This window comes from Lissotriton vulgaris, chromosome 10, assembly GCF_964263255.1.
Source record: "Lissotriton vulgaris chromosome 10, aLisVul1.2, whole genome shotgun sequence".
Classification (NCBI taxonomy): Eukaryota; Metazoa; Chordata; class Amphibia; order Caudata; family Salamandridae; genus Lissotriton; species Lissotriton vulgaris.
In genome coordinates this window covers 624,504,765-624,530,178 of record NC_141698.1, presented here as the reverse complement: position 1 = coordinate 624,530,178, position 25,414 = coordinate 624,504,765, and the positions used below count along the sequence as shown (strand labels likewise).

Sequence of the window (25,414 nt, the reverse complement as noted above, 5' to 3'; positions counted from 1 at the left end):
TTAATCGATGCTCCTGACCTAAACATGGCGTTTCAAGCACTAGTGCTCTCTAGACTGGAATATGGATGTTTCACCCATACCAGTCTACCTAAGATCTCCTTACCACCTCTAAAAGCCTACCTCAACGCGGCCGCCAGACTACACACTGGCACCAGAAAATTCGACCACATCTCTCCACATATGAAAGCGTTGAACTGGCTCCCTCTAGAAGCCAGATCCAGTTGAAACTGGCATGCATTACACACAAGGCCCTATACACAAACTCCCCTGCCTATCTGGCACTGAAACTACTGGTATCTGGAGGAAGCACGAAATCCCGGTCCGCTAGAAACCTCTTACTCCAACCTGCCTTTTTTCAGAAAAAAAGAACCTACAATAGGGCGTTCACCAGGGCTACACCAAGAATTTGGAACTCTTTCCCACCCGACATCAGAAGAATCCCTTCTCTCGCATGCTTCAAGAAGGAGGCCAAAACCTTCCTCATGGCTAAATTCCTCATCTAATGCCTGCCCTCATCCACCACATTATGCCTAATGAATCTAAGACTATCGCTTCTGGATGAAGCTAAGACTATCGCTTCCTCCCCAGACCACTAATTATCCCTCAAAGAATATGGGGGCCTCTGTTTTTACTGTCTCTAACTATGATTGTAATCATTCATGTGTATCCCCTTTCCCCACATCCAACACCCCTGCCCCCGCCAACCTTATGTATAGTTTTGTATTTCTCTGCATTTTTAACTTTGTTTGTTCACCTATGTATACTATGTAAAGCGCTCTGATACCCTCACGGGTCAAGTTCGCACTCTATAAAACAATAAAATAAAAAACTGAATTTGGGGGGGGGGCCCTAACAGGGCCCCCTTCATCCTGAGTCTTCCAGTTTGGAGTCGAGGGGTTACCCAAGGGACCCCAGTAAAACCATGCACAGTGTGGCAGACACCATGGGGTGCCCCTGACAGGGTGCAAGGTTTTCCGCAGACACCCATTTTCCCCATAGAAGCCTATGTTGTCGGTCGGAACAATGGCTCCTATTTAAGTCCATAGGAGTCCTTCTGAACGGTATTCAGAAGCATCATAATCGGTTAGGCGGAACTGCAGACCGTGAGTCGGTCAGAACCGAATCTGACAAGGAGTCTGGCGGTTTAGTTTCCTACCGACATCGTAATCAGGCCTTTATAAATTGTAAGTAAATAAATACATTGTGTAAGTAAACAGCAGCATTTGATTTCACTGCTCTGAAAGATACAAACTAAATGGAAATTATGTATGTGAGTTCTATGGATGGGCGAATGTTTGTTTATCTTCAATTTGTAAATTTTTCTGAAAATAAACCAAATGTTCTGATGTACCGGAATGTGAATTACATATTCTTATCTGGCAGATTTTTATTTTCCAATCATGAATCCTGCATTCCAAGAATAGATTAATTTTCAGAGCAAACAGTTCTTTATTGAATCACATAGTTTTTTATATTTCAATTCCTTTTCATTTTCATTTTAAGTTGTGATTAGTTCTTGGAGCAAATTCACTTTTCCAAACACCAATTTGTATTTTTCCAATAATTCTTTAAGATTTTCATGCCATTTTCTGTAGGCAGGTATTTTCAAAGGCAAATGTGTCTATTTTGCCATTTCTGTAGAGTGACTTTTGGGCCAAAAATCTCCCAATTCACTTTTGGGCAATTAAAATTGACTGTCTTTAGTAGGTACATCATTATTTATTAATGCATGCTTTCAATGGAGTTGCAGATTGCATTTACTTTGGAATATACCAAAGCAGTGATATGCTGAACAGTTGACATTTAATTTAATTCTGTACTCCTTTTCCTGTCTTAAACTAAAGTCCCCAACTATTGAAGCAATACATAGGTTAGAGCCCAGTATATTGCCTATTTCCATGCATGCTAATTTAAGGTAGTTAACTGTAGTGAGTCTCAAAAATGTAATAGATTTGCCTATGGGGTCGACTGTAGAAAATGAGGATTTAATAGGACAACCCATCTTTTCATCCCTCCTACCTGGGTTAGACTTGCCCTGGCTTGGATCTCAGTCAACCCCTCATTCACTGATGAAGTTGGTTCTTTTTGTTCTGCAGAACTCAAGGTGGTGTTCATATCCATGAAGACAAGCTGACGGTGACGTCGCCTGTGCTAATGTGGACCAAGGTTAGAATTTGTTTTACTAAATTGATATTGGTTTAAATGGGAAGCCTCTAGAAACAGTACTGGCTCTTTAAAAAAATAAAACTTGTTTAATACAACTGAGTTGTTAAATCAGCAAATTTGGATTGGAGAGATAATATAACATGTCATCAAAAGGTTGGTTTCCTACTTTTACTTTTTTACACAGGTTAATAAGGAAAACAAGAGGCAAAAGCAATGTAACCTCCAAAAGATTGTTGTTTCCGGATCATAAAGTATAAGCACCATACCTAAAGAAAGATATATCTTGAAGCACTTTCTCGGGTTGAACACTGCAAGTCTATATAGGTGACTGTAGCCCCTGAGAACTGCATTTACTTTTGTGTCGTATTATTTGTGTTTGGTTTGTCTTGTTCTTTGGTGTGTAGTGATAAGAATTCTGGAAAGGGGTTGTAAATAGAAAACGTGTTTTTACCACTTTTGAACCTGCTAGAACATTCATATTTGTGGATTCAAGGGCGTCATTATCAATAAAGTAGCAGGGCACCAGGCCAGTTGGACAGGGTCCGTGCACAGCAAGAATTGCTGTGTTTCACTACCAAACTGAGGGCCTTTAGAACTCTTGCTACTCTACTGTGTAGACGCCTTATGTTGAGTGTACTATGTACATGCATGACATGTATTGTTCTGAATTGAATAATGTGTTCAAAACAAGACAGTTTTTATTATAGTATACCAAACTGCACTTGATACTTGGATCATAAAATATATAGGAGTGATAATTAATATAGTAATTTGCATAATGATAAGTTGTATTGTGTGATTACTTAAAACTATTTTAATAAGGATATAGTGAGGTTCAAGTTATATATATATATATATATATATATATAAGTAAAAAATGTTGAGTAAGCAATCAAATGGATCAACATTCTTCTTCATACAATTTTTGTTCCATCCCTCAAGTGTATATGCTGGAATAAATTAACTCTTATTGCAACTCTACGTGGGTGTGATATTTTATCGGAGCGGAGTGCAATTGCAGAAACGTGTTTTCTGCTGTAAAACTTTTATGGATGCAGGATAACCTCTGATCCTGCCCGTTGCACCGCTGTCATGGTGTCCCGGCAAACTCAGAGGAGGTGAAAACAAATATATATATATATATATATATATATATATATATATATATATATATATATATATATATATATATATATATATATATATATATATATATATATATATATATATGTAAAAAATGTTGAGTAAGCAATCAAATGGATCAACATTCTTCTTCATACAAAACTCGCCATTTCAATTAAGACATAGGACTGAATTCTTAATTACCTTAGTAAAACCTATGAGCCACAACAACTGTGACCAGTCGAGAATACAACAATATAATGTCACAGCCTTATGACTTCATGATTAAAACTTTGGAGTTCTTTAAATCACTATCACAATTATCAGTAATTTGAGTGATAGTAGGAGTTACCCATGTTAGAATCCAAAGAAGGTAATAAAAAATGACCATTTCTCAGAAACAAAAAATATAACATAGTAAATCACGATCACATGAGTGTATACTTAAAAAAGACTGAGGAGAATTTGATAACAGTGCCTGCCCTGTCGGAAGCAGCAATGGAAAAAGACGCTACTTCTCTGCAGTTTTCATAGATTTTTTCACTGCTTTGACTGTATGAACAGAGGTCTATTGTGGGTTAAGCTGTAAAATTGGGGATTGCTAGTGCCATTGTTAAATTCTATCATTAGTCTCTCCTCACAAACATGAGGGCAGATACCAATTACATCCAACTGGGTTACGACAAATACAAATGAAACATCAAGAAAGACGAAGCAAGGCTGCATCCTTGCTCCCTTACTCTTTAACCTGTCCTAGCCCATATTAATATATACCTAGCAAGAGCACAAGCATTTCCACCGAGATTGGCAGGCCTGAAAATTCAACTTCCTAAAAATGGCTATGATGCCATTATTTTTGACAATACGCAGATCGGTCTTCAACGTTCCCTGAGTGCTCTGGAGGGCGAATAATATTCAAATTAACAGCACCAAAAGTAAGAACTTCGTAATAAGTTGGAAGCTCTATAACAAAGGGGCCTGGTATCTGTCCAAAAAGAAACTAGAGAGAGTAAGAACAATCAAGTATCTGGCTTGTGTCTTAACGAACAGGCCAGGTAATCTGATCACCTAACATCACAGAAACGTGCCTGCTCGGCATTGACATCGACGTTTTGCCACCTTCTGCAAAAAATGAATGGCCCCAACTTGTCGGTGACCTGCAAGGTCATTAATAGCAAGCCTATGTAGTCCTTGATGTATGGAGCACTGACCTATAGAGATCGCCTTCAGACTTGGCTGAACCAGGCACAAAATAAATGCTACAGTTCAGTATTCGCCCTGCCAAACTCCTCACCAGTGTCTTGTTTTCGATTCGATTCGAATTTGATTTACCAAGACAAACCCTGATGCTAAAAGTGCACTTTTTGATATATGGATTGAAAGCGAAGGATGCAGCTAGTGGAACACTGAAATATACAATCTGACAATTTTTTCAGAGGAAAAGCTAAAGTGACATAAATATTTGAGAGCTTCAATCGAAACCTTTAAGGCACAAGATCTCTGGGAAAGAGCCCTACCTGCTAAAAACTAGGTGGAATCCTTATGAAACTGGCAAAGTTAATATCAAGAGAGCTCAATATTGGAGCTGTTAAAAACTTGCCTTCATAAACACTGTTCCTCAACAGTATAATGTGGGCAGCATTACGAGTTTTGGGGATTATCCATTGAAACTCTATGTGAAAAACCACTTATTCCGTCTGACAAGTGGTATAATTCCTCTCAAAAAGTATTGTTATGGTTGCATAACTGGTACGACAGACCGGGCTTGTAGACTTTGTGGGTCTGCATTTGAGTCCTTAATGCACATTATTTGCATTTCTCAGCAATTGCTGGCCCAGAGACGTTAGTGAAAAAGAAACAATTGATGGACGGAATGCTCGACAATGCAAACATTCACCCCCAGTCACAAGGATCTGGGTTTAATCCTTCATTCTTTTGCTCAAAACACCACCCCAGTTTGGACACAGCCATATGCTTATCAGTCTTGACCCTGTTCCTTATTGGAACAGTCCAGCCCGAACTGCCAAGACCGAAACAAGCATCCTGGGACCGGTGGATTTAGGCCCAGATCTCTGTACTGGGGTGAATGTATGACACTGTTCTGCATTCTGTCCATCAATTGTTCTTTTTGCATTTGTCACCCGAGTGGGAAGGGTATTGCCAGACGTGGGACCCGTGCTCCCCATGCCACTGGAGTCAAGCTATCCTGGCTGATGAGGGCTGAAAGCCCGAAACCGGTCCTAGGATGCTTGTTTCCAGTTCAGGGAGGACCTGGCCTGGCAGTTCAGGCTGGACTGTTCTCTTGGGCGCAGGGTAAAGACTGATTTGCATATGGCTGGGTCCAAACTGGAATGGCATGGTGAGCATAAAAACTATGGATTTAGGCCCAGATCTCTGTACTGGGGTGAATGTAGGCCACTGTTCTGCATTCTGTCCATCAATTGTTCTTTACGCATTTGTCTCCCCGAGTGGGACAGGTATGCCCAGACGTGGGTCTCGTCCTCTCCATGCCACTGGAGTCAAGCTATCCTGTCTGATGAAGGCTAAAAGCCCGGAACCGGTCCTAGGATGCTTGTTTCCAGTCCAGGGAGGACCTGGCCTGGCAGTTCGAGCTGGACTGTTCCCTTGGGCGCAGGGTCAAGACTGATTTGCATATAGTTGGGGTGAATGTATGAGACTGTTCTGCATTCTGTCCATCAATTGTCCTTTTTGCCAGAGATGTTAGAGTTTGCTCTCGGTTTTCTTACAGTTACAGATAAGATAATTCCAGGACGCAATTACAGCCTGTTTATCGATTCATGAATTCCATGCAGTGTGCAAAAAAACTGCTGGAAGCAGCTTCAGATTAACATAGGCCACAGTAAGGGATGCTATATACAATGTGGACTGTTAGTCACTAGCTGTATTCAATCTTTAGCTGGTGATGATTAGACGAGAAAATAGTAGGGTGCTCCACCCAATAAGCCACTCTAAAAACTGCAGAGAATAATCACTCGGTAAACCGGTCGGAAATTAACTGTAGAGTTGTCATGTATAGTCACTTTACCCTCTTGAATTATCGTGATGTAACCAATCTCCAGTGATGTAATCTATATTGCCTATGCTCGTTTTTTAATTTTGGAGATCAAAGCTGGAGATTGAGGGAGCGTCCGTGCAACATGTCGGCTTTCCCCGATGAGATATTGTTATTTGAGTATTTTGTAATGATGTATTTGACCTGCTCTGTGGCAGTTTTTATACTTATTTACGAACTTGACCAATCGGAAAAATCGACAATCTATTTTATTGTTTGTTTTAACTAGTCCAGTCATTTTGAATACTTTTGTAATTGTCTTAAATAACAGTACAATAAATCTTACCTACCTTCCAGTACCCATAAACTGTAACAAACATGACTGTACCATAAAAAAAGAATAACAACTGATAACTCATATTAATTGGTAATGTGCCTGCCATGTCTTATGAATCCGAAGATGTAGTAAGACATTTAACTACCTTCCTGGATTCTAAGATTCAGAAATCATGTGAGAATGAATATTTAGTCATTTTGGTCAAAGTTATTCTTCCAAATTGCTTGTTTTGGAGAGTTGTCCAGGGCGATGTTAAAATTCTGAAAATGTATCCAAACAACCTTAAAGCTAGAAAAGATTAATCCATAGGCCATAGTTCTAAAAAGAGTTGAGATTCTTTTACCAGTTTGATATAAAGAGAATGTCTATTTCAACATATCAAATTTTAAGTTTAGTTGTCGTTGCATAGCGATGAATGCATAGCAAATTCAAATAATTCAGTTTAGCTAAACTTGCTTTTGGTATCAGTTTCAGAAGTGCATAAGACAATGAATTTTGTTTTGATCCACAAGTGTACAAATATTTAGCCTAAATAAGGGAGTTGTATAGGAGGACTCGGACCTTTATAAATCTTAAATTGCACAATCTGTGCATAACAAAAATACCATCTGAGACTGACTGATTTGCTTTGTCCAAAAGTTACTACTTAAGTGTTTGCAAGATTCACTTTCAGGCTGTTCTTTATGGTTATGTCTTTTTTTTTCTTATCCTCATTTCCACCCATTTCCGGACAAACGATACCGCCCATGGGCTTTTATCTCATATACTAGCTCTACAGACAACGGCTCATGCAGTGATACTTCGAATACAGAGACTCTTGTGCAAACCAGGCCATGTTTAAGAGTTCATCTCTTAGAGCACTGCTACCTTGTCGATTTATTTCCTGGCTGCGAGGTAAAAGACGCCGGTGAGATAGGCCAAGACCGTAATCATTGGATATTTATTGTTTTAAATCGCCTACTCCACACCAAATTTTCCCTCCCTCACCAAAGTGTAACAAAAATGGTAGCCAAAATGTACGCTTTTTCTTTGTCTGATCCAAGGTATCTACTTTAGCTGTATATCTCATGAACGTAGCCAGTCCAAAATAGTAGGGGATAAGGGAGACACCCATAGCTTACAAATCTCCCTCCGGGCCAGGAGAGTCCCATAAAAAAACAATTTAGCTTTGTCATCCATATCCTTATTCTGCAATTCGTGTCTTCCAGTTATAATTAGTTCGGGGCTTATCTCAATCTTCTGGTCTGCAGCTTGTGATAAGCAATTACCTACGGCCTCCCAGAACTCCCGGATGTTCGGACAGTCCACAAACATATGCAGGTCGTCCTCGTTGGGGCTCCTGCATTTGAGGCCTTCCACCAGCCCTCCAGCCTTAAATTTTGAAAGTCTGCGTGGAGACCAATATGCCCTGTGAATTGTAAACAGATGGTTCTGCCTTAGGTTTGCAGGTTTGACTATTTTATATAGCATAACCATAGTTACTTGCCATTGATTTTCCGTTGCGATGTTCGGCAAGCAATCGCCCCATAGGACCTCAGGAAGTGAAAACGGGCCGTCTTCCATCTTAAGTAGCGACCAGTACCAAATGGCCACTTCTTTTTTGTAAGATTGGATTGAAAAAAGCTTTTCTTCTAACTTATTTTGAAGTCCAACAATAGTTTCCGCTTTTCTTGCCCAACTATGAATTTGCAGATACTTAAATTTTGAGAAGCCCCGACCCCAGATGGCCTCACCTTGGCCCCAATCAATCAACTTTCCAACTGGAAATAAGTCTCTCCATCGCTCTACACCCGACGCTCTCAGAGGAATAGCCAATGCATCTTTAGACCAGAGAGGTGACCCTGGACCGTCCCATATTGGGGCCATATAGCCATAATAGGGAATCTTTAGTACTCTCCTTATCCTATACCAGAGCTCCGCCGCATCATGCAATGTCTTGAGCCTTACTTTCTTGAAGAACCTTGGATTGGATCAGAAAATTTGCACAAGAAACCATACTCATTGTATTTACAAATCTTAAGCATTGCGGCAAACATTATTCCAGTAGCTGAAACCGTTGGAGTATTCAACAACATTCTAAATTTTTTTAGCTGAAAAGCCCAAAAATATAACTGAAAATCAGGGGCAGCCAATCCCCCTTTAACCAGCTTTCGTCTTATCTTTTGCCAGGATAGACGGGATCCCATCGAGGCCCATATAAATGAACAAATGTCACTCTGCAGCCTCTTGAACCAGTCTTTTTTTAATGCTAGGGGAATTGTTTCAAACAAAAATGTCATTTTTGGCAAGATCACCATCTTTACAAAATTCGTGCGGCCGTACAAAGTAAGTGGTAAACGTCCCCAACCTCGCAGCATGGCACCTATTTCTCTTTTTATCTTTAGAAAATTTATTTTTGTCAGGTCTCCAATGTTATGTGTGATCCTCACCCCCAAGTATCTCATCTCAGCTTTACAATTTACCCCTCCTGTATCCAAATTCCACGACATAATCTCGGTCTTATCTTCGTTTATCTCATAACCTGAGACAAGTCCGAACTCCTTAGTTATTTCCAATAGACCTTGCATTGATTGTTGCAAATTAGGGGTATACATAATTATGTCATCCGCATATAGTCCTATTTTCTTAGACCATCCTTTTACAACAAAAGGAGGGATATTTTCGGCATTCCTAATCCTGCAAGCAAGGGGTTCTATATACAAGTCAAACAATAGAGGAGACAATGGGCAACCCTGTCGTGTACCACGCATCACCTTAATGGACTGAGTTAAAATCCCGTTAATCAGTACCTTGGAGGTAGGTGAATTGTATAGAGCTAACAGTGAATTGGTAAAATATGTCCCTAGTTCAAGATGACCCAAAAGAGCCTTTAGAAAAGACCAATTTACCCGGTCGAAAGCCTTGGCGGCATCAAGTGCTATTACCGCCAAGGGAAATTTATGGACCGTAGCCATATCTTTTGCTCCTATTAAGGAAAAAGTGAGCTCCTTTAGAAATCTACCCTTAATAAACCCCTTTTGGTCCTCATGTACCAATTTTGGGATGGCCAAACTCAACCTATCAGCCATTATGTTTGTAATCGCAGTTTAATAGCGAAATGGGTCTGTAAGAATCTAAATATTTAGATGATTTCCCTGGTTTTGGAATTAAGACGATGGTCGCCTCATTCCATGAGTCCAGCAATGCCGCCTCCCCCTGAAAAATGCTATTAAATAGCTGAAAAATTATAGGAGCAATGGTCCCCCTCAGAGTTTTATACACCTCAACCGGAAGACCATCTGGCCCCGGAGCCTTGCCTCTCTCTTCTACTTAATGGCACTTTCAACTTCAGTTAAAGAAATTTCACCATTTAAAATCTGCTTAAATTCAGCTGGAAGTGGAACCACTAGCTGTAATCATCCCCTGATTGCTGAAAGTTCAGGATTTAGATCTTCCCTATAGACTTTCGAAAAATAATCAAAAAAAACATCCGCTATTCCTTTGCTCTCTGTAATAGTAGTATTTGTCTCTGCCGGCTTCACTTCCTTGATGAAATTTCGAACCTGATCTTTCTTCGCCTTCCATGCTAGGAGTTTACCACATCCCTCCCCATAGCTAAAATGGGCCACTTGACTAGCTTCCCACTTTTCTTTAATTCTATGAGTAAGAACTGCCATTAGATCTGATTTCAGCTCTTCCAAATCATGTAAAACTTGCTCCCCTATAGATTCTCCAGTGTTAATAATCTTAGCCTCACACCGACGAATCTTTCCTTCCAACTTTAAGACTTTACTGTGGTAAGATCCACGCTTCTTTGCACCCAAAGCTCCCAGTCTACCTCTCAAAAAAGCTTTACAGGTTTCCCAGACCATCTCAATCGTTGCCGTACCAATGTTTTTTTTCCAGAAAAACCTCTAGCTCTTCATTGAGTACATTTAGGCTCTCTTAATCCAAGAGGACTGTTCGATCTAACCCCCAGGTTGAATCCGATCCACTCATTTTTAACTTCACACTCAATATAATAGCTGAGTGGTCTGAAATATGAACCCCTACATGTCCCACCGCCATCACAAAGTCCTTTAATCTGGAATCCAACAAAAAATAATCAATTCGGGATCTATGCTTATATTTTTTATTATAATACGTGTATCCTAGCTGCTGACCTAGCTTTACCTTCCAAATGTCACACAACCTAAACTGAGTCATCAATAGCCTGACTCTATTAGATATTTTAGCGTTTATCAGCACTCGCGACTTTTATGACCAACATAAATTATAATCCAATACTGTATTAAAGTCTCCTGCCATGATTATTTTCCCCGTAAGACCTAATACCTCCCTAGCTAAAAAATATAGGGGTCCATCATCATCCAGGTTAGGACCATAATAGCTAATTATAATTAATGGTTCTCCTGCCACTTTTGCTTTCAAAATCAACCATCTACCTTTTGGATCTGCCGCTGTAGATTCTACACAAAAATGTAATCCTTGCCTAACCAATACTGCCACCCCTTTTGTATCTATAGTTTGGGGCGTATAAAACGAATGAGCAACTCACCTTTGGACCAACAAAATTTCCTTACACTCAGTGGCAGTTGAATGTGTCTCTTGTAAAATAATAATATGGGCCAACAAATCCTCTAAATACTTTAATATTGCCCGTCTCCTGGATTTTACACGTAAGCCATTAACATTCCACAACAAAAATTTCAATTCCAGTGTATTAGCCCCACTCATCAAATTCAAAACAAAATACTCCATACATCCGGGTGGCAAATAAGCTTCTGAGGATTTTTTTTGCTATTTTCTCCTGTGCCCTAACCCTCCCCAAACACCAAACCCATCCTACCCCCCTACTGCCCTCTCCCCCTCCCCACCCTCCCCACCCTCCCCTGGAAAACCCAAACGACCTCCCCATGGCCTCGGCCCTTAGGGTGCCAAACGTGGTGGTGCTAAATAACTCGAGCGCAATAATTAATACAGTATGTGCAAGCGACAATCTAGAAGCTAAGTGTTAACCAACTTTTTAAATCTCCACGCTACCTTGTTACAAGCCTGCCTGTTAAGCCATCTCTTGACACTGTTCAATAAATGTATCCACTTTTTTCAACCACTCGAAAAGTGTGCATCTTATTTCGCCACATTACTTACAAAAATGCTGGAAACTTAAGTTGAACCGTGGCGCCCAAATTCCTGAGAGGCTCCATCCGCTTACCTAGCTCCCCCTGTCTATTAGCTGTGACAGGTGGCAAGTCAGATCTTACTTCAATTTTAACCCCGTCGACTAAAATACTTTTCTTCTTTAGGGCAACTGATAGAATTTTCTCTTTTAAATTATACGTCAAAAAATTCACTAACATTTTTCTCGGCTTAGTGCGATTCGGATTCAACCTGGAGGGATCTCGGTGAACCCTCTGAATATCTGCAAAATCACCTCTTCATCCTCATTCAATTCCAATTCACATTTAAAGAGATGTACCACGTATTTCTTAATATCTGAACCCTCTTTCCTTTCAGGTAATTTCAAAATTTTTACATTATTGCGTCTTTGCATAATCTCAAGCCTCTCCACTCTGTCCTCCTGTGCCCTCTCTCTGAACTTAATTTTTCAATTTCCCTATGATTATCCATAACAGACTCCCGGAGCTTCTTTGTCTCAGCTTCTAACTCTTCAGTACGGGATGGTTATGTCTTAAGGGTATTCAGAATTATTTGTAACCCTGTAGGACACAAATCACGCAATACAGTGTCATCTGCATACACTAGAATGTGAAAGGAATGGTTACTCAATTTGGGGGTAACTCTTGAGTATGAGCCAACTTCTCAAGTAAATGCATACTAATTAAACGACAGAGGGGCCAAAACTCATCGTTGTTTTAGTCCATAGATCATTTTTATTCTGTGTGATTGTTTGGTCCAACCCAGGCCCGGATCCAGACGTCAGTATGTTATTGACCAGGAAGTAAAGTAGCGCCTCATCTATCGACTATTTATCTAGTTTGTTCCATAATAGTATTCTTTGAGAGTCTGTTAGTAATTTGGCTATTGGTTGACTGGGGTGTAACCCTGGTCTAGCAGCAACCACAATCCTAGTCAGGGTAAGAGGCAGGCAAACTCTAAAATAACCTGTGCTCACTCTCTGTTAGCTTGGCACAGAGTAGTCAGGCTTAACTTAGAGGCTGTTTGTAAAGTATTCATGCAATACTTCAAACAGTAAAACTGTGAAAATACCACACAAAAAGATTCCAAACCAGGTTAGAAAAATAGCTATGATTTTATTAAATAAAACAAGACAAAACCAATAAAAATCCAGTGGATATATTGTAGAACTGGATGTATTGATTTTTAAAGCTTATAGCGAAAAATAGCACAAAGAAGCAAAATCGCTATTGCGGAAATAGGGTCACGCCGGACCAGGAAAAGTCACAAGTTCACCTGATGGCGATGGAGCACGAACCAGCCACAGGGATCCAGTTAGGCCCACTGCACAAAGTACCTTAAATCTGAGTTGCAGAGTGTTGGGTGCATCCGTGTTGAAGATGGGTTCTGCAGCAGAAGCAAAGCGTCAGTTCTGAGATGTGACAAGGCTGCTGTGCGAGGTCCTGTTGCATCAACGTCAAGGATCTTATCAAGGGGGGTGCAATGTTAAGTAATGTCGAGGATGCTAGGTGAGGTGGAGTTCCGGCACCATTGTTGAAGCTGTGAGGGGTGTGTTGCGGAAAAAGCTTTGCGCAGCGGCAGTTCTGGATGTGATGTGGCAGTCCAAAGATGCAGGGGGCGGCGGCGATGCAAGTCTTTTTTGACAGACTAAATCCACACAGCTGCAGCAATGTTGTGGTTCTGCTAGGAGTCTGTCCTGTTGTTCTGCCATCTAGTCTCCTATCCTGTGTTTGGAGACTATCCAGGACATAATACATCTATTACATCTTTATTTATTTATTTATTTATTTATGGATCTTGTAGAGCGCACAGCTACCTCCGTCGGAGGTGTCCCGGCGCTAAAAGACTGTCAGCGGAGATAGAGAGGAGCCTATCTAAGATGAGGACAATAGCCAAGTTTTCAGGCGGCTGCGAAACAGTGCTTCAGATGAGGCAAATCTGAGGTCCAGAGGGAGGCCGTTCCAGTGTTTCGCAGCAAGGACAGCAAAAGCTCTGCCACCCATTCGAGCGCGGCGGAAGCGTGGCACAACCATAAGGCGTAGACTGTTGGAACGTAGGTCTCTCACTGAATGGGATAATGTGAGTCTCTTTCTCAGGTAATCCGGACCGGTACCGTTGAGAGCACGGAAGGCAAGAGTGAGTATTTTAAACTTAATCCGAGAGGCTATAGGAAGCCAATGGAGCTTTTTGCGAAACATGGAGATCGAATGTCGGAAAGGGATGTTGCCAATCAGTCTTGCCGCCGCGTTTTGAACTGCTTGCAGGCGTTCAATTTGATACAGAGGGGCCCCCGCATAAAGACTGTTGGCATAGTCCAAATGGGACGTTATCAGCGCCTGGGTGACTGTTCTGCGCGCATCCATTGGCAGGAATGGGAAGATTTTTTTCATCATTTTTAGCTTACCAAAGCAGGCAGCCGTGACTTTATTAATTTGCGGGCCGCAGGAGAGTGTGTCGTCAAACTGGAATCCCAATTACATCTGGCTACCGAAGTATGATGTGTATGGGATGATAGAAGAATCTATGAGTATGATTGTATTTATTGATTGTCGGAATGTTTCTAGAAAGTGTGTGTTCGTGTACAAGTTTGATTAAAGATTTGTAGGGCTGTGTGGGATGTCTTTTGAAATATCTTCATGAATTTTAAACGTGTTATGTTGTTTGTTTTGAAAAAAATGATATATTTATACTGAAGAAAAAAAAATATATATATTTTTCTATAATGTTCGGATTACGGTTGTTTTGCCTCTGGTTCCAGTGAGCTCATTCCTGTAAATTGCAAACATAGGACTCAATTCGAGCCTTTATATATATGCGTAGGGGCAGACTGTTTTGTGTTCTAAAGTATTGGCTAGGAGATGTGCTTCTCATCAGAGAAGATGCATTGGTTTTGCTGGCAAGCACTTTAGGCCCACTTCCAAGGGTCCAGGTCTAGGGTGGCAACACTTGGCAGAGCAGTACTCACAGATTGCAGAGTCCAGGCGCAGGGGTTGGAAGCCTGTTATGTCCGGGAGGCTTTAGATCAGGAGGCCAGCCAGCTATTCCAAGGAGTCACTCTGGGTTCTGGGGTCATGTAATGCAGGTCCGACCTTTTCACCTGGGTAAGGGGACAGCTGATCAGCACACTCAAGCACACTCAAGCAGAATGTCAGCAGAGTGCAGTCCAGCAGAGTGGTAGTTCAGCAGCACAGTAGTTCTTCCTGACAGAATATCCACAGGTTCAGAAGTGTACTGAAGTGGTGGTGTCTAAGGTCCAGTACTTATACCCATGGAAACTGGAATTATGCAGCTAGGGAGAGCCAAATGATGTGGCAGGATTTAGTAAATCATGCCTGGCTCCAGAATCACTAGAGGGGGTTATGCAGCACTTTGTTTGTGGACAGGGCACAGCATATTCAGGTTTAAGTGAGGCTGTGCCAAGCTCCTCCCTTCAATCAGGGTCGGACTGGCTGTAGCAGGCACCAGGCATTTCCCCAGTGGGCCGCCAGGGATGGGGGCTGGTTTTGGGCCCCTGGGGGCCGATTTTGTTACAGGGCTGTTTTTGTAGCAAAGCTGCAATATCTGCCACTGTAAAAAAATCGGCCAAAACCGGCCCCAGCAAATCGCTCGGCTGCACCACCAAGCCCCCGGGGGGCTGCCCAAGCACTTTGCCAAGGCCGGTTTTGTTTCCCAGTCCCGCCCTGCCTTCAATCCTTCCAGCATGGCCCATCAAGTCATACCAAAGCTCCCATTGTGTGTGGCTGTCTAGGAGGAATACACAAAGCCCAACTGCCAACTACACCCAGTCATGAGATCAGAGACAGGCTTCAGGCACCTCATGGCTAAAGCTAGAAAACGGCAACTTCTAAAAGTTTGTTAAAGCTTGAGGCAGTTAGGCCTTTATATCAGCCTAGGGCTAGACCACATTCATAATATAAAACATTAGTTGATACTTGGCTGGAATTATTCACCTCAACTTTGTTCTTTGTGTGCAGGGTTTTGATTACCTGAAATCCTGGTTATTTATTTACCAATATTTTGATTATTTTAAACTTTTTCTTTTGCCAAATACATTCGATCACATAAAACAAAGGTATCAAGGCCTATTGGGCCTGTTCAAATCATCATATACCATACATTCAAAATATATACTTGTGACACTTAAATGACATCAACACAGGTGTTGCCTTAAACAATACCTATTTTCACAACATTCTGTTTAACACTGAAACACTTAATTTGACACTTGAATGACATTAACCCCCAAAAAACAGTCTTGTATTTTTCACCAGAAACAGTCCATGTAGGATTTTCCTTTTTTTACGAAAGACTGTTAAATGCCCACAAAAGATTCTGGGGTTGATAGTCAATAATTTTCAGGGCACCTATTACAGTTATTGATTGTCCAAGTTAAAGACTAAATTTAATTTATTCAACTCTGTTTTTGCTGTAAAAGTTGATGACTCGTTTCAACCTCATTAGTTTGAGGTCTCTTCAGGACCAAGGCTGTGTTTTTTTAACTGAAATAATGAAGGATAAAAATATATTTCAATTCTCATGACAGCTCAAAAGAAAGATTTTTTTTTTTAAACAGACTTCAATTTGTTAACAATGCTTTTTTTCTTTTTTCACTATCTCCATACCTATTTCAATCAGCACTGTTGGAAAGCTTGTATTTTCCTATACGGTTGCATCTCACTCTTTCAAATGGATTGTACAGGGGTCACGGGATACATTTATAGTGGTTCTCATTTTTAGGTTTCACCTGGCATCCACTGCGCAGCAGTGTTCGCGCAGGCAAAATCTTTTGAGTTTCAGTATGGGGCTTTAACCGGCCTCTCTGTTCCATTGGCTAGCTCCATAAATGGAGGCTAGCCATTGGAACAGAGATGCGTCAGTCATTGTCCGAGCAGATTCGTGGGCATTCCGGCGATTTTTTCGCTCTCCGTCCCTTTACCAACGTCATTGCGGCGGTGGTCGGATGTTTTTTTGGGGGGGGGGGGGGGGGGGCGGCATGTTGTGTTCAGTTCATCGTGGCTTTTGCAGGAGTGGGCTGCGCGATTTATGTTGCGGGGATGTTTGCGAGCAGGTAAGCAGCATTTTCTTCTAATTTTATTTTAACTTTGTACGTCTTTCTGTTTTTGTCGTCTCTGTGTATTGTTGTCCGTGGCTTCTTTCCGTCTTGTCGTTTCCCTGTACCGTACTGCTTGTCTGTGGTCTTTTGTCTTGTACCGTCGTGCGTGGCTGTTGTCTTTGTGTCCTTTACCGTCGTGCGTGGCTGCTGTCTCGTCTCTGTGTATTGTTGTCCGTGGCTTAGTTCGTGATGTTTTTGGCCGCCATTTTTTCAGGGAGCTGGAGCGGGCGAGTCACGAGTGCCTGGCGTTGCTTGTTCAGTCTGTGAATGTGCCTATTTTTCTCTGGTGACCTTCGAAATAGGATTTCAGCTAAAGTGATTAAAAGAATACTTTTGCAGTCGTGTATCTGAAAGGGTCTTAGTACAGTTCACTAGTGAGTAAATGTAGTGTGGATGACGTTGGATTAGGAAGAATAAAACTGTCTGCCCTGGCGCGATTCCTGCCAGCAATATTCACATCCTGTTTTTCCAACACTTTCCGCGCAGCAGCTAATTCCGTAGTTTAGAATTTAAAAGGGCCCCTTCTGTTGTAAACAAAACACCCTGAATCGGCATTCCTCCCTTTCATTGTCAGAGACTTGTTTCTTCCGCCCACGCTTATTTCCGGTAGTTACCGCAATGTTGCACTGTTTGTTTCCACGATATGAAAACTGGTGATTTGGACTTATTTTCTTTATTTCATGTGATTTTGGGGGGGTGTATTTGGAATTTTAAACTGTGCTGCCTGTAACTTTTCAGTTATTTCAGAGCGCAACATGGCTGCAGCCATTGGGAAAGCAGGAGAACGACAGAGCAGCTTCCCTTTAGAATCTCTGTTGATGAGTGCTTCAGCCTCACTGCCCTTTTACAGCTGCCAAAGTAGATGAATATTCACATCCTGTTTTTGCAACACTTTCCCCGCAGCAGCTAATTCTGTAGTTTAGAATTTAAAACGGCCCCTTCTGTTGTAAACAAAACACCCTGAATCGGCATTCCTGCCTTTCACTGTCAGAGACTCGTTTCTTCCGCCCATGCTTATTTCCGGTAGTTACCGCAATGTTGCACTGTTTGTTTCCTCGATATGAAAACCGGTGATTTGGACTTATTTTCTTTCTTTCATATGATTTTGTGGGGAGGGGGAGGGTGTATTTGGAATGTTAAACTGGGCTGCCTGTAACTTTTCAGTAACTTCAGAGTAGGTGTGGCCATTATGAGACCCAAGTCCCTGTAGTAACTTTTAAAGTGAAGTGTAGCAAGCCTTCGAGTCCGACCGTTGCAGATTGCTTGTGCAGGATATCATTATCTTGGTCTCAGGTTTTCCCCAAAAATTAAATCTTAATAAATAAAAAATATATAAACATATGTTCAAGTGTGAGTCACATTTTGTTCCTGCTCACCACAGCACACAACATGGTTCAGTGGGTCAGCCCACTTCATTCATAAACGGTCTTGCACCGTGGGTGAAACCAGTTGTCCTGATCACATGTGCACAGCTTCCTGAAACGACGTGCACTTGAGTACCAGAGATATAATGTTGCTGGGCTCATGAACCAATCTTTTATTTTATCTTTACTATACCTTCACCATTATTTTTACATACTGAAATTTTTTGCAAAAACAATATATTGCACGCCAGACGAGGCCAGAACTCAGTGAGTGAGATTTTCGAAATCTGAACAACCCAAATTACTTCACCCTCCATATCTGGGCAGAATGCTTTATTGCCCCTGCTCTCCCAGGATAAACTTGATGGTGCACACTTCCCTAAGCCTCGCAAGGACAAAGGTAAAAATTCCAGGGGAATTTACACATGTTGGCAAGAATGTATAGACACGCCATTGTGACACAGTGATGCATTCACCACACTCACCTCGCTGCTAAACATGGCACTGACACACCACTGAGAGAGAGAGAGAGAGAGAGAGAGAGAGAGAGAGAGAGAGAGAGAGAGAGAGAGAAAAACCACAGACCGTACGAGGGCACCATTCGCACATTATTTAGGCGCCGTGACACACTTGCACACCTGAACATGATGCCATCTGCATGAAACGCCAGCATGGTGGGGGAAATCGTGGCCTTACTGCTGGCTCTGTCGGGCTGGGTGCTGGTCTGCTCCACGCTGCCCACCATCTACTGGAAGTGTGTGGCTCTGTGTGTTTGTGTGTGGCTCTGCGTGTGGCTCTGTAAGTATGTATGTGTGTGGGACTCTGTGTGTGTTTGTGTGTAACATTTGCGAGAGATTAAGCTATTGGCATTGTAAATGACAGTGCCATTTATTTATATATTTTGAAAACCAACACATAAATATAAATGTTGTCATTTACAATGCCAATAGCTCTAACTTTTTCAAAGCGAAACCGTTGCATTGTAAATGCTTGTTTGTCACTGTTTCAAGCAAAGACAAGAATTAGATTTAATCGGATTTTGCGAACACCTGCCTCACGTGTACGTTTCTGGCCCGCTTTTGAAAAAACTCATTGTTGTCACTTGCCTGTAGCTTTATTTCTAAATCGTTCGATCACTGTAATGTCATCCGTTCTCCTAAAGAAAAGCTTGTGTCCTTTCAACTTCCTTGGAAACTGTCTTGCAACCTGTAAAATGTAGAACGAAAGTCTTTATTTCATAAAGAAACACTTGCGTGCATGCAACTCGCTTGGTAACTTTGTTGCAGCCTTTCAAATAGTCACGAAAAGTCTCCTGAGATCGTAAATAAATACTTTTTCTGTCGCAGTTACTTGTTACAGTTCTTGCCAATACTCCAAAACACCTTTTCATCAATTCAAAACAGCATTCCCCCTCTGTACTTCCATTGCTTTTCTTTGAGGAATCGACATGAACGCTGCAGTCTTTAAAAGTTGATTGCCTATTTACCTTTATTTCCTTTTGCGATGTTTATTGTTTTATTGTTATTATAACACTTAATATGCTTGGTTGTTTTTTCCCTAATTCAGTGTTCATGACTCGTTTATTTATTTATTTTTTTTTACCAAAAAACGTTTTACTATTTTGGGAGATGTTCAGAGGAATTGCTAATCTTTTATGATTGTTGTTCAGTCCCAAAGCATGATGGTGTACGTGGTTAATTTTGATTCCAGAATTTGTTTAAAAAATGGTTTGCAATAGCTGTCTTGGCTGCTCTCTTGATTAAAGTCTTTGAATTTCAGACATCTCGTTAAGTCCTTGATTGTGGTATTAAAGTGTAATATTAGGTAGGCCGCTCTTTTGTATTTTTGATTTATGTTGAGCAATTCTTTGGCGTATTTCCTGATTTGTTTCCCCGATATACAATTTCTGACATGGGGAAATGATGCCGTAACCACATTTTGGGTATGGCAACTTGAAAATGTAGTGTGTTTCCATTAGGTATTTTCCAATAGGTATTCCGATCCTTCTACAGTTTGATCACAAGTCATGCATGTGCCGCATTTGTGATGGCCTTGTTACGGTGGAGTTAGCCATTGCTGTCTCAAATCATTTGTTGATGTAAGGGAGGAATACGCCCTCACCAGCTAGTTTCCAAAATTTTCATTTTTTTTCAATGCAAAGAGTTGCCATATAAACGTGTATCCAATTTTGAAATCAAATGCCAGTTTTGGTGGAGTATCTAACTGAATTGATTTGTTTGGGGGCAGAATGTGGAGACACATACCAACCTATGTGATGTTTTATTAATCTTTTTTTCACGGAGTGACTCTTGGAGTGTACAATGCCCACTTTAAAGAATGCTTCAGAAGCTTGTAGGGATAGCCTTTCTCCTTAAATTTCTCAATGAAAAGGGCCGCATGTTTGTGCATACAGTTCCATCTTACTCATAAGAATTGACCATTCGGAAGGTTACTTTTTAAGTTCCGCGGATGAAAACTTGACAAATGCAAGACATTGTTTTTGTCAGTAGGTTTTCTATAAAGTGTTGTTGATATTTTCCAAATTTCCACTAAAACTTCCACTTTCAATTTTTTTTTCTTGTTTCAAATTTGAGTCATACAAAAATTCATATCTGGTAGTTGTTTAAAAACGTTGAAATGCCTGCAAAAATGTAGGAGTTTACAGCCAATCATTTTCAGGGCACATATCACAGTCCTTAGATTGCCCGTGGTAAAGATTAAATTTAATTTATTCAACTCCCTTATTGCAGTTTTTATATAACTTTCTAAATGTGGCATTTTCAGAATTGTAATTTAAAATTTGACTCCCCCATAAGATTTAAATTAGGACTCCAGAGAGACCAAGCCTGAATCAGGTATATCTTCCCATTTAGAAATTGCACTTCTAAGATGTAATAAGATAATCCCAAGGTTATTCTATGCGAGATACAAGCCTTGCTGTGGTGAAAAACACACTTAAGTGTTTTTCACTACCAGGACATGCAAAAAGTAAAAGTATATATCCTGCCTTTTAATTACATTACACCCTTCCATCTGGGTTGTCCAGGGTCTGTACTTAGGGGTGACTTATATGAATTAAAGGGGAAGTTTTGGGCCTTGCCAAAGGTTTATTTTGCCAGGTCTACATGGCTGTGTAAACTGCACACACCGGCTCTGCAATGGCAAACCTGAGACGTGGTTAAAGGGCTACTTAAGTGAGTGGCACAATCAGTGCTGCAGGCCCTCTAATAGCACTTAATTTACAGACCCTGGGTACAGGGAGTACCACTTTTCCAGGGACTTCTAAGTAAATGAAATATGCAAATTAAATTAATGATGAAACAATATTATCATGTTTAGGGGGAGAGCACAAGCACATTAGCACTGGTTAGCAGTGGCAAAGTACACAGAGTCCTCATACCAGCAAAAGCAAGGCCAGAAAAAGTGGAGGAGGAAGGCAAAAAGTTGGGGGAAAGCCCACTCTAAAGCTGTCAGGGCTAACACGTGTCCCCCCAACTACTTAGGAGTTCTCTTCACCAAGGTGGAGAGACCATCAGCATTGGCATGGTCTACCCCGTACGGTTCTCCACTGTAAAGTCCATTCCCTGTAAAGAGATGGACCACCTGAACAGTTTGGGATTTTCACCCCTCATCAGAATGAGCCATCTGTGGGGCCTGTGGTCTTTCTGAACCAGGAAGTGAGTCCCAAACAGGTATGGTCTCAACTCTTCATTGCCTAAACCACTGCAAAAGCTTCTCTCTCAATCGCACTTCACCTCTACCTCCGTGGAAGCAGCCTCTTCGAATGAAGGTTACTGATTGGTCTCTGGGTCCACTCCATTCAACAGTGCTAAGACTGCCCCTATGCCATGCTCTGAAGTGTTTGTCTACACTATGAGTTCTTTGGAGAAGTCAGGAGCCTTGAGTATAGGTGCTGTACACATGGCCTCCTCGAGGGTAACAACGGGTTTCTGACATGCCTCTGTCCAGATCACTAATCTAGGCTTCTCCTTCAGAGTCAGCTCTATTAAGGGGGCAACAATGGTGTCATCTCCCTTAACAAACCTCCTGTAGTATCCTGTGAGGTCTAGGAAGGTCTTCACCTCAGTCTGAATTTTAGGTGGTTGCCAGGCCATGTAAGTCTCAGTCTTGGCCGGGAGGGGCTGCACCTTTCCCCAGCCCACCAGATGCCCCAGATACAGCACAGAACCCTGTCCTATCTGGTACTTACCGGCCTTAATAGTCAGGTCTGCCTTCTGCAGTGCTTGAAGCATCCCTTGAAGGTGATGCAGGTGTTCCTACCAGTTGGAGCTGTAGATGGCAGATGCAGCCGCATAGAATGCCTCCTTTCCAGCCAGGGCCCCGGTAACCAACAAGGAAGGTGGCATGGGCATTCTTCATGCCAAAGGGCATCACCCAAAATTGGAAGTGGCCCTCTGGAGCTGTCAAGTCTAACAGAGGCCAAATCAATAAAACAAGAATTCATGTTGCTCTCTGTTTTACTTTAGTGTTTTTATGGACAAATTATGCAATTGTGAATATATTATCTGAATTGATTGTTTTTTTTTCTAAAACCAGTTTATGCAGCTTCTAGGATTGAAACCATCAACCTAGGACTGCAATTCCAACAGCAGCAATTCTGTCAATACCTTTGCTTCACTGTAATTAAACAATCATTCTTTAAATTCTGTTGAGCTGCTATTTTATGAGTAGGTCACTACTAGGTCAACATCTTCAAGAAGAAGGCCTGGGAGGCATTACACACGGCCTCATTGGCAAATGACAGCATGGCATTTTGGAAGGCTGTTAAAATGCCTTTTCTTCTATGTGAGGCCGGCCCAACCATTGAAATAGCTATAAGTGAGGCCCAATGGATCGAGCATTTTTCAAAAGTATATAATGGTGAAGGAAATCCTGATATATTAGACAGTAATATCAAGGACGATTATAAATCAAATCCATCCGACTATTACTCTGATTTGTTGTTCACTTTAGATGAAGTGGAAAAGGTACTCTCTAAAAGTCGGGGAGGGAAGGCCCCTGGACCTGATGGGGTCCCTGTAGATCTTTTTAAATCAAATATTGCCCTTTGGGGGCCCATCTTAGTCCAAGTAATTACTGCCAGTTGTGGTACCTCATTTCCTTCTACCTGGGTAGAATCCACTATTGTGCCTATCTTTAAAAAAGGGGATAGGCAGGACCCTGGATGTTATAGGCCTATTTCTCTAATTGATGGTGTAACAAAAGTAATAGGCAGAATAATTTTAGAACGCTTGCAGGATTGCGCAGAGGAGAACTCTGTTCTGTCTGATCTGCAGTACGGTTTTCGTGCTGGTCTTGGAACGATGGAGCAGGGGATAAATCTGTCAATCCTGGTAGGGAAATATACTAGGGCCAAACATGGGAATTTATTTTGAGCATTTGTGGATCTCACAGCTGCATTTGACTGTGTGATTCACAGCAAACTCTGGTCTATTTTAGAAGACATGGGGGTTGAGATTCAGATTGTTTATTTTCTTAAGAGTTTTTATAATGACGCCAAAGCACGCGTGCGCTGTGGTCTGAAGGGGGAATGCTCTGCTACTTCCCCGATTAAGAGCGGAGTTAGGCAAGGATGTGTCCTGGCTCTGTTTCTTTTTAACCTTTATATTAATGGCCTGGGAGATGCCCTCCTAAAAGATAACAAAGATTTTCCATACGTGGCAGGACGCCCAATACCAGCGCTCCTATATGCGGATGACGCTGTGCTGATGTCCCGCACTCAGGTTGGCCAGCAGAGGGTCCTAGACAGCTTCTCTCTGTTTATGGAAAATCTTGGCCTGAGAGTAAACTCCTCCAATACCTTTATCATGCGTTGTGGCTGTGGAATTAAGAAATTTAAAGATATGTTTGTTGCAGCACAGAAGATCGGGGCAACTAAGAGGTTCTCTTATTTGGGAATCCTTTTTGCCCATAATGACACTTGGGTACAGGCAGTTACAGCTAAGAAGTTGGTACTCCTAAGGACAACATCTGCCCTGATCACCTTTGCTAGAAAGCTGGGGCAAGGACACCAGAAGAGCTTATTAAGATCTATAAGGCAAGGTGTGTTTCATCTACAGTATACGGGGCAGGAATCTGGGGGTTTGCTGACCTGCTCCCAATCCAACATATAGAAAATTCTTTTTTAAGATATATTTTATCACTCCCGAATAGTACCTCAGCCTGCATATGTCATGCAGAGTTGGGACTACCCTTTATTTCTGATTTCATAAAGCTTGAACCTGTACTTCGCTGGCACAGAATATGGACCAAAGAAGAGGCAAAATTAAACAGGGACATCTTATCAGATGCCTTAAAATTGGAAGGCGTTTTGAAAATTCCATGGATAAAATATGTCAAATTATTTTTTAAAGACCTTGGGCATCTTGAATATTTCACCAACCCTTTCTCTATTCAGCAAATATCAAGGAAGGAATTGAGAAAGGAGGGTCTACTTTTGTTGGATTCTATTCGAATGTCATCAGAGATATTGAAACCTACTGTACTCCACAATCAATTGATTTTAACTACTTTTAACATCCAACCCTATTTAACTTTTGTACCTAGAGTTTACGATAGATTTTTATTGACAAGATTTAGGTTGGAGGTATTTCACAGACTAGTCACTCTGCCTAAAATGAACGACTGGTCCTCTAACCTACAACTATGCCCCTGTGATAAAAGGTCTAACCAATCTACCATCCACGTCATACTGTTTTGTAAATTTGATACCTTTTCAAGGAGACACTACCTGGTACTGGTTTTAAAAATGATTGGGCTTCGACAATGCAGACCCGTCTTACTTGTATTACAAAAGCTTGAAGATGTATACAGCACATTTAAAATAGTGACCTACTTAAAGAAAGTCTTGAGACAGAGGAATTCTATGACTATTTAGAGCTTTATTCTGCATATAATATAGGTGAATTTAATAATATTTAAACTTTATAATGTACTAGGTACCTTGTCTATATAAAATCATCAAGATGATATTCTTTATGTTTTTAGACTCCGTATAGATACTTTTTATTATCATAGATTATGAATTGATGTATTTCTTAACCTGACACGATAAGTAAATTTTTAAATGTAAATTATGTAATGATGTATTTTATTCTCTTTGTGCTTTTATGATTGTTTTATGAAGCAACCGAATAAAG

At 41.1% G+C, this 25,414-nt stretch overlaps 1 protein-coding gene across 1 annotated transcript in view; it reads left to right on the top strand.

Moving 5' to 3' along the window:
- XYLB (xylulokinase) overlaps positions 1–25,414 on the top strand; it is an 894,017-nt gene that overhangs the window by 56,784 nt on the left and 811,819 nt on the right. Inside the window, exon 3 of the mRNA XM_086941458.1 lies at positions 2,097–2,166. Within this exon, the coding sequence (XP_086797584.1) occupies positions 2,097–2,166 (70 nt within the window). The remainder of the gene's footprint in view (positions 1–2,096; positions 2,167–25,414) is intronic.